The following is a 12,096-nucleotide window of genomic DNA, read 5'->3' as shown; positions in this document are numbered from 1 at the left end:
ATTGCAAGTTCCTGCAATTCATGGTAGGCGCGAAATATTACCAGTTCAGAGTCTTACTGTTCGGCCTCAAACCTGCACCACGTGTATTCACGAAATGCATGGCAGTGGTGGCGGCAGCATTACATCGCCAAGGCCTGTTTGTGTATCCATGCCTGGACGACTGGCTGTTGAAGGGATCATCTCCTCACATGGTGCAGAACCACTACCACATCTGCCTAGATCTCCTTCACTGCTTGGGCCTTCATATGAACATGGAAAAATCAGTTCATTAGCCCACTCAATCGCTCCACTATCTGGGCTCCACCTTGGACTCCGGCCTAGGAAAAGTGTTTCCTTTGGAGGAGAGACTTATCAATGAGAAACAAAATCAATATCATCCTTCCAGCACATCAACCATCAGTAAGGCAAGTGGCATCTTTACTGGGGTCGATGGCCTCTTGCATATTTCTCATACCCAACTCCAGATTGAGAATGAGACCGTTGCAGCAGGATCTGGAGGACAAATGGGACCAATCCTCGGGTCATTGAGAAGACCGAATTCTCCTCTCTCAAGCAGGGAAGAAGTCCATTCTCAGGTGGGCTCAGCCAAAGAATCTTCTAGTGGGAGACCCATTCAATCAACCTCTGCCAAAACAATCCCTCATCACAGATGCGTCTCTTCAGGGATGGGGAGCGCAACTGGGTCAATTGCAGACTCAGAGCAGATGGACCAGCAAGGAGCAGACCTATCATATCAACATGTTAGAGCTGCGGGCAGTTCATTTGGCTCTCAGGGCATTCCATCCGTCGATTCAGTCCGAGTCAATTCTGATACAAACGTACAATACAACCACCATGTATTACTTGAACAAACAAGGTGGAACACTCTCACCCTGGGTCTCTGGAATCTCAAGCTAACTAGCACTGGCTGCTGGCCAGGAACCTCTTGATCACGGCAGTGCATCTGCCAGGAGAACAGAACGTGCGAGCAGACGCTCTCAGTCGACACTTCGAAGAACAAGAAGACTGGGTGATCAACGATGAGGTGGTGGCGGACATTTTTCATCAATGGGGTCGTCCATCCATCGATCTCTTTGCAGACGATCTAAACAGAAAATGACACGCCTTCGTGTCTCGATTTTACCGATCAGGAAAGAGAGGGAATGTTCTTTTGATAGACTGGTCCAGGACATTTGCATATGTTTTTTCGCTCCTTCCTCTCATCCCGAAGGTGGTGACCAAGCTCATCCGATCCAGAATGAAGAGGATCCTGATAGCACCGGACTGGCGTCGCCAATGGTGGTATCTGGACCCATTACAGCTCTTGATCTGTCCGCACAGGAGACTCCCGTGCAGGCCGGACCTTCTGTCCAAAATGGGAGGGAAGATTCTGCACCCCAGCCTTCCCTCACTGAGCTTAGCAGCATGGCTCCTGAGGTCCTGCAGTAAGGACATTTGAACCTCCCTCAGGATTGCATGGACATTTTGAGGGAGTCAAAGACCATCCACAAGAACTTCTTACTCTTAAATGGAAAAGATTTTACTTGTGGTGTATGCGTAATGGTTGGAGTCCAATTAGCGGGCAAGAAGAGGTAATTTTGCCGTATCTGCTATACTTGGCCAAATCTGGTTTGAAATACACGTCCATAAAAGTTCATTTGGCGGCCATTACAGCCTTTCGAAAATCACCTAACCAACCTGCTTTATTTTAGCTTCAGGTGGTCAAGGACTTCCTTCAGGGGTTGAAGAAAGTGTATCCCCCTGTCTGACCTCCTTCCCCTCCTTGGGAGTTGAATCTAGTTTTGTCAAAATTAATGGGTCCTCCTTTCGAACCCATTCATAAGGCCACATTACAACACCTTACATGGAAAGTAGCGTTCCTGGTGGTTATTACATCAGCACGCAGTGAGTGAAATCCAAGCACTTTGTTCTAAGGAACTGTATACGGTTTACCATCACAATAGGGTGGTTTGGAGGACTCGCCCTTCTTTCCTACCCAAAGTAGTGTCTGACTTTCATGTCAGACAATTTCTTTCCCCTCTTTTTTTCCGAATCCTTCTACACCAGCAGAAAGGTCTCTTCACTCATTAGACCTCAAGAGGGTTCTCAAATTCTATTTGGAGGGAACAAAATCCATTAGAAAGGCTGATCATTGTTTGTAAACTACGGCTCTGTTATTCCAGGCTTTCCAGCCTCCAAACGATCCATTTCAAGGTGGATAGTGTACTGTATTAAATTGGCTTACCAATTAGCGAACAAGCCTCTGTTAGCCTCCCCTAAAGCTCACTCTACTAGGGGGAAGGCTGCTACAATAGCTTTCTTAAACAATGTACCAATGGCCGAGATGTGCAAGGCTGCAACTTGGAAATCGGTTCATACGTTTACCAGGCATTACTGTCTGTATTCTGACTCCAGAGCGGATACCCAAGTAGGCCAAGCCTCCTTGAGGAATCTGTTCCAATGCTAGCTTATTTGGAGTCTTTGTAATGTTTTCTTTACAATGTATCTTTATTGTACACTTGTCACTTGCCCGCAGGAGGAGGGGGATGGGCTTTCTATTCATGTGCTTATGACTATTGATGAGGATCCCCTGGAAGAGAAGGATAAGTTACTTACCTGTAATCCTAGTTCTCTTCCAGGGGTATCCTCATCAAAGACATAAGCAACCCACCCGCCTCCCTGGACAAGTGATCAAGAAACAGGTCATCTCTTTGTGCCCTGGCCTTCAGATCTCCGCAAAGAACAACTGACCTGTCACCCGTGAGGCATGATGGGAAGCTAGGGGTCATGGCTGCCTTAAAGGCACAGTGCCAGTTTATTCTGTGTGTTTCTGTGGATTAGCATTTCAGCTTCTACACTGATGTTTCTACAATGCAGCCTATGTGCTGGCAATGTTCTTTCATTCCTCTTTGCAGGATTATGATTTCTACGGTGCATTAGAGCAGTTTTTCAAATGCGTTTTCTTTCGCCCTGCTTTATTTGAATTGTATTCATGTGCAAGGGAAATTCTTACAACATTGCTCAGCATTTCTAGTATATGGAAGGCTGCATTGTGTGTTTATTGTTATATACATATATATGGATATATATAGAGCTACATATATGGTTTCCACATATATGTTTTATATGTTTCCGGGGTCCCGAGCATGGGCGGGAATATTCATGTGCTTGTGACTTTGATGAGGATACCCCTGGAAGAGAACTAGGATTACAGGTAAGTAACTTATCCTTATTGTCTGAATCTGGTCTTGAGGGTCTTCAGTAAAAATTCAGCGCACACTTTGCAATCTTTGGCGTAGTGGTTCTTTGGCAGACAGATTGCCCACCTTGTGAGGATCCCTCTATGCAAACCTGTGGTTGCAGTCGCAGCAGAATTTTGTGGGGGCATTTTTCATGACCCATTGCTACCTCCTTTCTATGCATTTTTCAGCCACGTAGCACTCCCCGTAAAGATAGAGATGGCTCCCCTTTTCTGCACCCTCAATTCTTCTTGCGGCTTCTAGTGTTTTTTGGTGTTTTCCTGATGTAGACTACCGTCTTGTCAAAGTTTTTCCCAATAGTCTTCCAAGCTCCTCTGGTGGGAAAAAGAATCAGAAGATGGCAACCACACACAGCAACTTCCAGAGCGCCATCTAATTTCACTCAGGGAACGGACTTACCAGCAAATGTTGGCCAACAACGCCCACACCCAAAAATATTCAAGAAAGAAAGAAGAGATAAGGACCACACACAATTTCAGACCCAACCACTAGATGGTGGAATAGATGCAAAGCATGTGAAACCAGAAAACGAGTCATGCTGCAAAACTCTAGTTTCACCTCCATCAGGTACACTTGGCAGCCACCAACATACACTGCAAGAAAGGTTGTGTATGTGTAGTAGTTCACCATTAGTTATACCTCATATATAGTAATTGTTGTAAAATGTCCATTACCATCACACCACAGACACATGCTTCCATCCAACTGCCCAATGTTACTCTGGCTTGTACCATTGACTGCGAGGATTCCGAGTCCACTGGCATCCGCTTGCATATGTGCAAGGAGATTTTAGAGAATAGCATGATGCAGTTTAGTGATGTACATTTTAATTCTGCTCACACGTCCAACATGAATACCCTGGGACAAGGCTTACAGTACAGTGACACCGACTAGTATTAAAGACGACAAATAAACAGACTTCAGACCCATGATCCTTCATAACTAGATACAAGAAATTGCTCTAGAAACAAGAGCTTATTCTCCTTCATCGAGCTGATCATGCATCACCCTTGTTGCCCACACAAACCAGACAGTGCCCTCTTTTGCCTTAGTTGCCTGGTGCAGTAGGTTTGTGTCCTTCTTCCTCTCCTACTCATACACACAATGCCTTAAAATACTACTTCTGCTGTGCATTTGATGTAGCCCTTCATAATGTATCTTGTTAGTAGTCTCACACCACTGTGTGGTGTTGTCATTCATTTCAGAATCCTTGCCATTTCCCCAGCCACAATCTTAAACCAGCTCCACATTCTACCCATGTGAATTTTTAGTGTGCCTGTCATTGGCACCGATATGAAATGAGAAACAAACGTGCTTTTTCTCTTGCCAGTAGGCCCTGCTGGGCCTGCGCTTAGTCAGCCTGTCACCTTGTTGCATCCATTAAAATGACCTGTACGGCGGGAGGGATGACTGAGTGGCAACAGATGGATGTTAATGCATCATTCCAGAGACGTCCATTCTCCAGGCACCTTTCCTCAGTCAGCCAGCCCTTTTTAAAAGAGTGTTGGTTATGTGTTGGAGGAAAATCTGCCATCCCACCTAAACAAAGAAGCTTGTGCTACAGAGCTCCAGTGGCAAGCTCATCTGAGCTAGGACGAAATATGAACACACAAGGTCAACATCACAGAGCAAGCAACATGTCCAGTGAGTGTGTGTCAGCATAGATTTTCATCACACTTTATGTAGTTAACGGCATACCTTTTATTAAGAACTAATTACTTATTTATTTTCTATTTCAGCTTTTATAGGAGTGAAGGGTCTTGCCCACTGTGGCCACTACTCAAGCTCTGCAATCTAGGTACAGTCCTGAAGCCCAAGGACTGGAGACATGAAGTACGTCTCCATACAACTCGTTCTCTCCTGTAGACAACTTCCCCAACTGAAGGAGAAGTGGCGCAATGGGGTGGGTGGCGTGGGTAGCGTGTGAACAAGTGCACAGTTTACCCACACAAAAGGTCGATTTAGAGATTGAGAGATTGAGATGTTTTTCGTATTCCTTATCTTCGTCAGAGATTAAATTACAAATACTTGATGTCAACGATCAGGTACATGGACAGTCAACTACAATCCATCCAAGGACAGAAAAAAATCATGTTTAGCGTTCCAATCTCTTCTCCTGTCCACCAACTTTATTTTCCAAGATGATGTTAGTTATAAATATCCTCCATAGAATTTAAATAAGTCGCGTAGTTTTTAATCACACCTTCACTTTTAACTCAAAACGCTAAGATGACAACGAGGGACTTATTTCAAACCCTCACTTGTCAAAGTGGTGGCCTCTCATACAACAGGACACAGACATGTCTTGAACAACTGTAAAATGAGACATCCAGTATCGAAAAACAATTTCAACATCTTGAAGTAGAACTGGCATTATGGAAGAGAAAAAAACGCGAAAACAGAGAGGAGCTTATTCAAGCACAAATATTCCTAATAGTGTTCAGACAAAAACCAAGAACACTGCAAATACATGCTACCCATGTTCCAACCCACCTCCTGTCACTTAACCAGAGGACCAGATTATAACTCAGTTAGGGCTGGACACAAACACCTTAATTTAAGTGGGCAATGAAAAATGCACAAGTGAAAACTCTGCACGTTACATTTGTGAGACAGGGTGTGGAAACGGCTGCTGCCCGAGCTACTTTGTCCTGTATGCTGAACAATCCACCTCCAAGAAGGTAAGGACAGAGGCTTCATGTTGTCCCCAGTGTGAAAGACACATGAAAACCATTAATAAATGGTGGGAGGAGACAAGTAAAGAGCGTGCTAAGACACTTAAGAACCAGACCTCCATGGGAATCACATACAAGAGGGTGTCAGACCCTGCGGGTCCATCTGGATACAAACTATGGTACGGAAACACACTTAATATTAGCCCAGCCGTGTTAGCGAACATACTAACACAGAGTGAACATACTAACAATAATAGCCAAGTGAATCATATTTACCCCGGAAGCCACCTTCCAGAAGGGTAGTGGCTCGTACCCTCTTCTGGCCACACCATTCATACTCTTCGAAGCGGGTCCCATTCTCATTGTCAATGTCCACAGAGTCGTCTTCGTTCATGCAAGAGCCTTCCCTCTGTAGTAGAGAGGGAAAAAGGAGTGAGCAACAGCAACATGGAGCATTTGTGAGCATTGACTGCAAAATAACTGGCTAGCCTAGAAGTAGTGAAGCCCGCCCGCCTTGTAAGACAGATGTGATATGGCAACAAATAAAGCAGAAAGTCAGGTCAATGGGGTTCTAAATGCCCCATGCAAAGTGAACCAGAGTATGGCAAAGTGAGCCCACTATGTATAATGCCGTGAAATATGCCAGGGATATCATCCTATTTTCTGCTGTTTGCACCAGCACGATAAGTGTGCCAGACACAAGAGGAGGCATTACACATTGTTATCTAAGGCAGAAATGTGCTACGGCAGAGTGCAGCTCCCACAAATAATGTGGTGTAGGGTGTGGATATAACTGTTGGAAGGTATCAAGCAATGGGAAATAAACCACAGCGCGTGTAATGTAACAGAAGAGAGGGTAACTAACAAAAAACACAGATTGCCAAGGCTGGGAAATGCTACCAGTCAGAGTGATGTGCACCAAGGTCAGAGTTCAAGACGTGTGCCATGGATAATCTGCCAATGCTGAGAGGTAGAAACCAGTTACTTACCTGCAATTATAGTTCTGTAGAGCTTCAAGACGTATATGATATGCACAATTCTGCCTTCTGGTGGTTGGGTTCAGAAGGCTTTTAAAACATTTCTTAGTGAGTCTGAGTCAACACAGGCAGAGCCCTTTTATGAAGTCAACAGTAATCCCACAATGCCCACAATCTCCTTCCACGAACATCCTGCAATTGAAAGGTCTGCATGTGAATCTAAAAAAGTATCGAGCTGTAAGCCATAATTACAGGTAACTGCTTTCTTTTGTAGCGGGAAATATCTTCTAGATTCACACACTTTGCACAGACTGTAGTGGAATGGTTACTTACTTCTTGGTATAGTTCTGCAGCACTAAGATTTTTCTGGATTTATATGCTGTCCACTGCCATCTAGCGATTAGATCTGGAATATTTTTCTGTTTGTTTGCTTTTTTAGGTCTCGGCCTGGCGAAAGCATCGCATGCGCGGATTCTTGGAATCGATATGATTCCAGAAGTCGTGTCGCGGCTCCGCCTCAATTTGTACGTGTCATAGATTAGGCAAAACACACAGTAATGATTGCACCGGAGGCAATCATTACACTGAAGGTTGCCACCCTGTCCTATTTTGGCCCCGCCCACCGGGGTTTGATCTTTTACTTGCGGCGGGAGACAGTGTCTCTCAATTAGCCGCCAAGCACTTTTTTTCGTATTACGAGTTTGCCTTCAACAATGGCTGACGCGCTTTTTATGTCTCCATTCTTGGCTTGGTTTTTTTGCTGGCATTGTTTTTTTTCCTAAGAACTCGCAGTATCACCAAGGTCCTGAGGATCCTTTGTACTTTTCCGCAAGTGTGCAGCGTGCCGGACGACAGGACATTACTAACTGCATGATAAAGGAAGGATAGAAAGTTAAAAAGGTTGAGGAGGAATGCGATTGAGACAGTAGGAGGGGGAGATGAAAGCAGGGCACTAAAGGGGTGGATGGAATCAAAAGCAGAGAGCAGGGAAGAGACAATGAGATAGAGAAGTATGAAAGCAAAGGATGGAGAGAGGAGGCGTGAGAAAGAGTACTATGAGTGTCCTGGTCTGTAAAACGGAAAGAGAGGATAGTGCCTCAAACACACTTATTTGGCTTCCTTGTGCTATATCAGAGTGAAGATTTGAGTTAGGAGCCGACGTAGAATCCCCCAATTCTGGAACCAACAATTGGTTTCCTTATCTGATTTGCTTAATCTTTTCCAGATAGTACATGGCTGCCTTATGAACGTCAAGCGTATGGACAATCCTTTCTGCATTTGTCTTTGGGTGCCGGAAAAACCCTGGCAGCTGAATGGTGTGTTCTACTGTCCGCGAGACCTTTCTTGCACCAATGGCCATCCCTCTTCCACTTTGCGGCAGAGCAGTGCCTTGCACATGGCCTTCTGGCTTCCCTCAGAATGTCTATTCTCCAAGACTCAGATGTCCAAACTAGGTTTTCAGGAGCCAAGCTGTTAGGCGGAGGTTTCTTGGCTCAGGGTGACAGACCTGTCCCCTTTGCATGACAGAAGGTCATCTGATGCGGGCAGCTTTATTGCTTTTCCCCGCAAGATCTCCCACAGGTCTCTGTCATGGGAAACTCATTACACTTGTTTATCACAAGCGATACAAGTGAAATTGGGGGGGAAAAGAGTAAGCAAACTTTACTGACAAACTGCATTCCCCAGGGACTAGTGGGGCAGATGCCAAAATGCAAAGTTTTGGCATTTTGCGTTTTTTTGGGGTGTGCCACACTGCTGGAAAAACTTTTCTAAAGCTCACTTTTTTTCCCCATTCATGCGAGACGCTTGCCTGTCTAGTTAGTCAGTCCTCCTCTATGTTTTGTATACCCGATATGTATTTTGCCATCGGGTCTTTGAATAACCCATTTCCGAATAGCTTAGGCTAGTTTTAACACATATGACCATGGTAATCCTTGCTTTTTGAAGTAAAACTATGTGGCCATGTTGTCCATATGAATTTGTACCGTCTTCCTGTTTACTTACGTCTGAAAAGCCATTAGTGCCAGGAAAACGGACTTCACTTTCAGCACATATGTGTGTTTTACTGCTTCCCTTATTTTCCACTGGTCCTTTGTGAGCTCCTCATCCCACGCAAGACAAATCTGTAGTGATGGTTACTGATTAAGTTGGCTGTACAAAAGGCCTGCCTGCCTCTACATTCAAGTTTCACCATGCCATCTCCTACTGTACCTTCTGAGTAACAACCACTCTATCCCCCCCCCCCATTGTTGAGAGCATTAATTTTCAATCTATTTGTGAATTGGTCTCAAATGAATGTCGAATTAATAGGAGTCTGCACAGCGGTCAATGCCTGCATACATTTTCTATGGGGAATGCTTTTGCCCACATGGAATTTTATCTTCATACTAGAAAGATCTTTTCCTACTCCAGTATTGGGGACAAGGTTTCCAAATTTATTTAGAAACCGAGCTGTTGCAGTGTATGAATGACTGCATTTATGCTCCTTCGGCATTGTGTGAACGAGGTTGCCTTTAATAACTAGTCTTCTAGACAAGGGTACGCTTGTGCTCACAGGCTTCTCACAAGAGCTGCTACCACAGTCAGACATTCTCGGTGCTGACATTATACCAAAAGGAAGTACAATGAATTGAAATTTATAACAAATCAACAAAATCTTTTGTGTTTCTTGTTTTTGGCACATGCAGATAGACGTTCTTGAGGTCTAGATCTCAATGTAGAGCTCTTTCCACAGGACAGACGACCTCTTGAAGTGTTGTCATCCTGCATTTCTGTCTCTTTATAAATTTAAGAAACGAAGGTCCAGAATTGGTCTTAAGTGTTTTGTTTCGTTTTGGCACTAGGAAATACACTGATTCCCTAGATAGTCTCTTCCTTTGGTACCATTTATATTGCTTGTTTTTTTAAATTTTTTTTAAAAGAGTTCCTTGGTGCATTTTCTCGTTCTTGGCCTCCTACTTAGAGACTTTTTTTCTAAGGAGTTCATTACAGTAACTGTGTTGAATATTATTCAGTATCCATTTGTTGGAGGTGACTGACCTCCATTACTGTAGGAAACCTGTTTTCCATTCCACCTCCTCCCCCCCACTGCCTAAGTGTGATGTAGCAGCACACTCCTTTGAAGTCACTTGCTCGGAGAAGGGCTGGCAATATGTTGAAGGGAACTGCCACTGTGCTGGTGTTGAAAGGCATTCAACTATTTGTTAGTATGAAGTCTCCTCTTCCCGACGGCTCTCTCATAGCACTGGTCCCCCTTCTCATGTCACTGTGAAACATCAGGGTTTCCATGGTCTTTTCTTGTCATTATTCTTTATATCTGGTCGATGGTGTAATCTAATGCTGATGTAAACAACTGCTCTCCAGTGAAGGGGGAGTTAATAATAAACGGACTGCACCTCATGTATAAAGGCCGATACTCGTAACCAGGTGTGCCTCTTCAGGGTGGTGCCAGCACATGCGTGCAGAGAAGATTTGAGACAAGTACTGGAAACAGCCTTGCTTTGTTCTATTATGGTGTTTGTCTTCCTCCTGTATAGGTCAGGGAGAGGTTTCATTAACTCCTCAATTTCCTCCAACTGTTGATGGCCGCATCAATTAAAGAGTACATTCGAGTTGGCTATCTTCCATTGTGCGGCAACTGCTGTCTCTATGTTGTGTCCCACCAACTCCACCCATTAGCTTTCCTTTTCTGGTGGTGGGCCATTGACATAGGAACACTGGCTCTCTTTCTGGTCGTGGAAACAATGATTGAATCTGCCACTAAAGTGACTTTTATATACAAGGGGTCCTTTGATGAGTGCTTATAATTTTCTCTACCTTTGGAGTTACAGTTCTCTAAACGCCTCCTTATATTGATCAAGAAGGCTCTGGAGCACAGAACAGTATAGAAGGGATTTGTGATGGCAAAGGAGTTTTGAGAAGAAAAGAGGCCTGTGACTGTTCTTCCTCTAACTGCACTCTATGTTTTTCTACAGCTCTTTTAATCAAATCACTTCACATTACGATGTCATTGGGATGAAGACCTCGAGGTGTAGGAATTAATACCCTCCCCTGGTGAATCTGTGTTTGTTTTTTTTTGTTTTTTTAGTTTTATAAGCGCAAACTTGACTTGAAGGCTTCAGAGCGCTTTGCAGGAGCATTAGTTGCATTATAGACAGGCATTTATTTTTGTGAGGCACAGGGAGATGAGTGATCTGCCCAGAATCACATGATTTTGAGCGTCCCTGCTGAAGCTTGAACACGGTTCCCCAGCTTCAAGGTCGACTGCTCTAGTGGTTAGGCCACATCCTCTCCCCCTGTTGATCTCTCACTATTCTTCCGTGACACTCTAGAGGTCTTGAAAAATCCTTGCTCATGCATTTCTTTCTCCCGTTTCCGCTCTTGGGGTTCAGGTGTAATTGGTGGCTGTAGTACAATGTGTTACTCCTTGTCTTCCTTTACTTCATTTCTTTTTGCAGAGATTCGATAAACTTTCATGGATTTGTCAAAATCCCTCTTCTTCTGGAGGATCACAGCCATTTGGTCCTCGAGGAGTCTTTTTTTCTATTGATCTCGAGCGCTCTTTGTTCGTCACCGCGAGTACAGACGCCGCCTTTCTCTTTGGGGTTGGCGTGTCTTGCTTCGGCTCCTTCTCCCATCAGTCCCAAACGCTTCTCGGTGTCAAACCTCCATTGGTGTTCTTGTGTTAGGAGATGTGAGGTTCTTTTTGATTTGACCTCCTTTCGTTTCTTGATGGTTCAGAGTCAAGGGTGTCTTCGAGACCGAATGCTTCAGCTCAAGCCCACTATACCTTTGAGGCGACACCTGAACAGGTTTCTTGTTGTCTACCTCGCTCTGCGCCTTCTTCAGCAGCTCTTTTTGGTACTCAACTGTGTATTTTTTTTTTTTTTTTTTACATCAGACCTCTCTTCTTGCTCTTTCTCAGTGTCCTCAATGTTTTCTTCATCCTTGCTTGAAAGGCCAAGGTCCCTGAGCAAACGTTCAACTTTCTTCTGTCTCGGCATCATGTTATAATGCGTTTACCTCAGTATTTCCCTGGTACTTCATATATTTGGCTGGAACTTGGCACACGTCTTAGTGCAACCTTAAGGTGACACTTGACAGAATCTAAAGGGAGGGGGAGCGGGTATCAATTTCCCTCAATGATTCCAGTCCCTCTGGATGCGCATTATTTGTCCTCACGGTCGACTACCATCATGGTGCAAC

General features: G+C 44.4%; 1 protein-coding gene across 7 annotated transcripts in view; it reads right to left on the bottom strand.

The window, feature by feature from the left end:
* RNF220 (ring finger protein 220) overlaps positions 1 to 12,096 on the bottom strand; it is a 720,811-nt gene that overhangs the window by 111,543 nt on the left and 597,172 nt on the right. For all 7 annotated transcript variants that reach the window (XM_085602785.1, XM_085602783.1, XM_085602784.1 and 4 more), the window contains one exon: positions 6,191 to 6,323. In XM_085602785.1, coding sequence (XP_085458911.1) covers positions 6,191 to 6,323 — 133 coding nt within the window. The remainder of the gene's footprint in view (positions 1 to 6,190; positions 6,324 to 12,096) is intronic.

This window comes from Triturus cristatus, chromosome 4_2, assembly GCF_964204655.1.
Source record: "Triturus cristatus chromosome 4_2, aTriCri1.1, whole genome shotgun sequence".
Classification (NCBI taxonomy): domain Eukaryota; kingdom Metazoa; phylum Chordata; class Amphibia; order Caudata; family Salamandridae; genus Triturus; species Triturus cristatus.
Note: the sequence above shows the minus strand (reverse complement) of the source record. Positions and strands in the feature narration are given on the sequence as shown.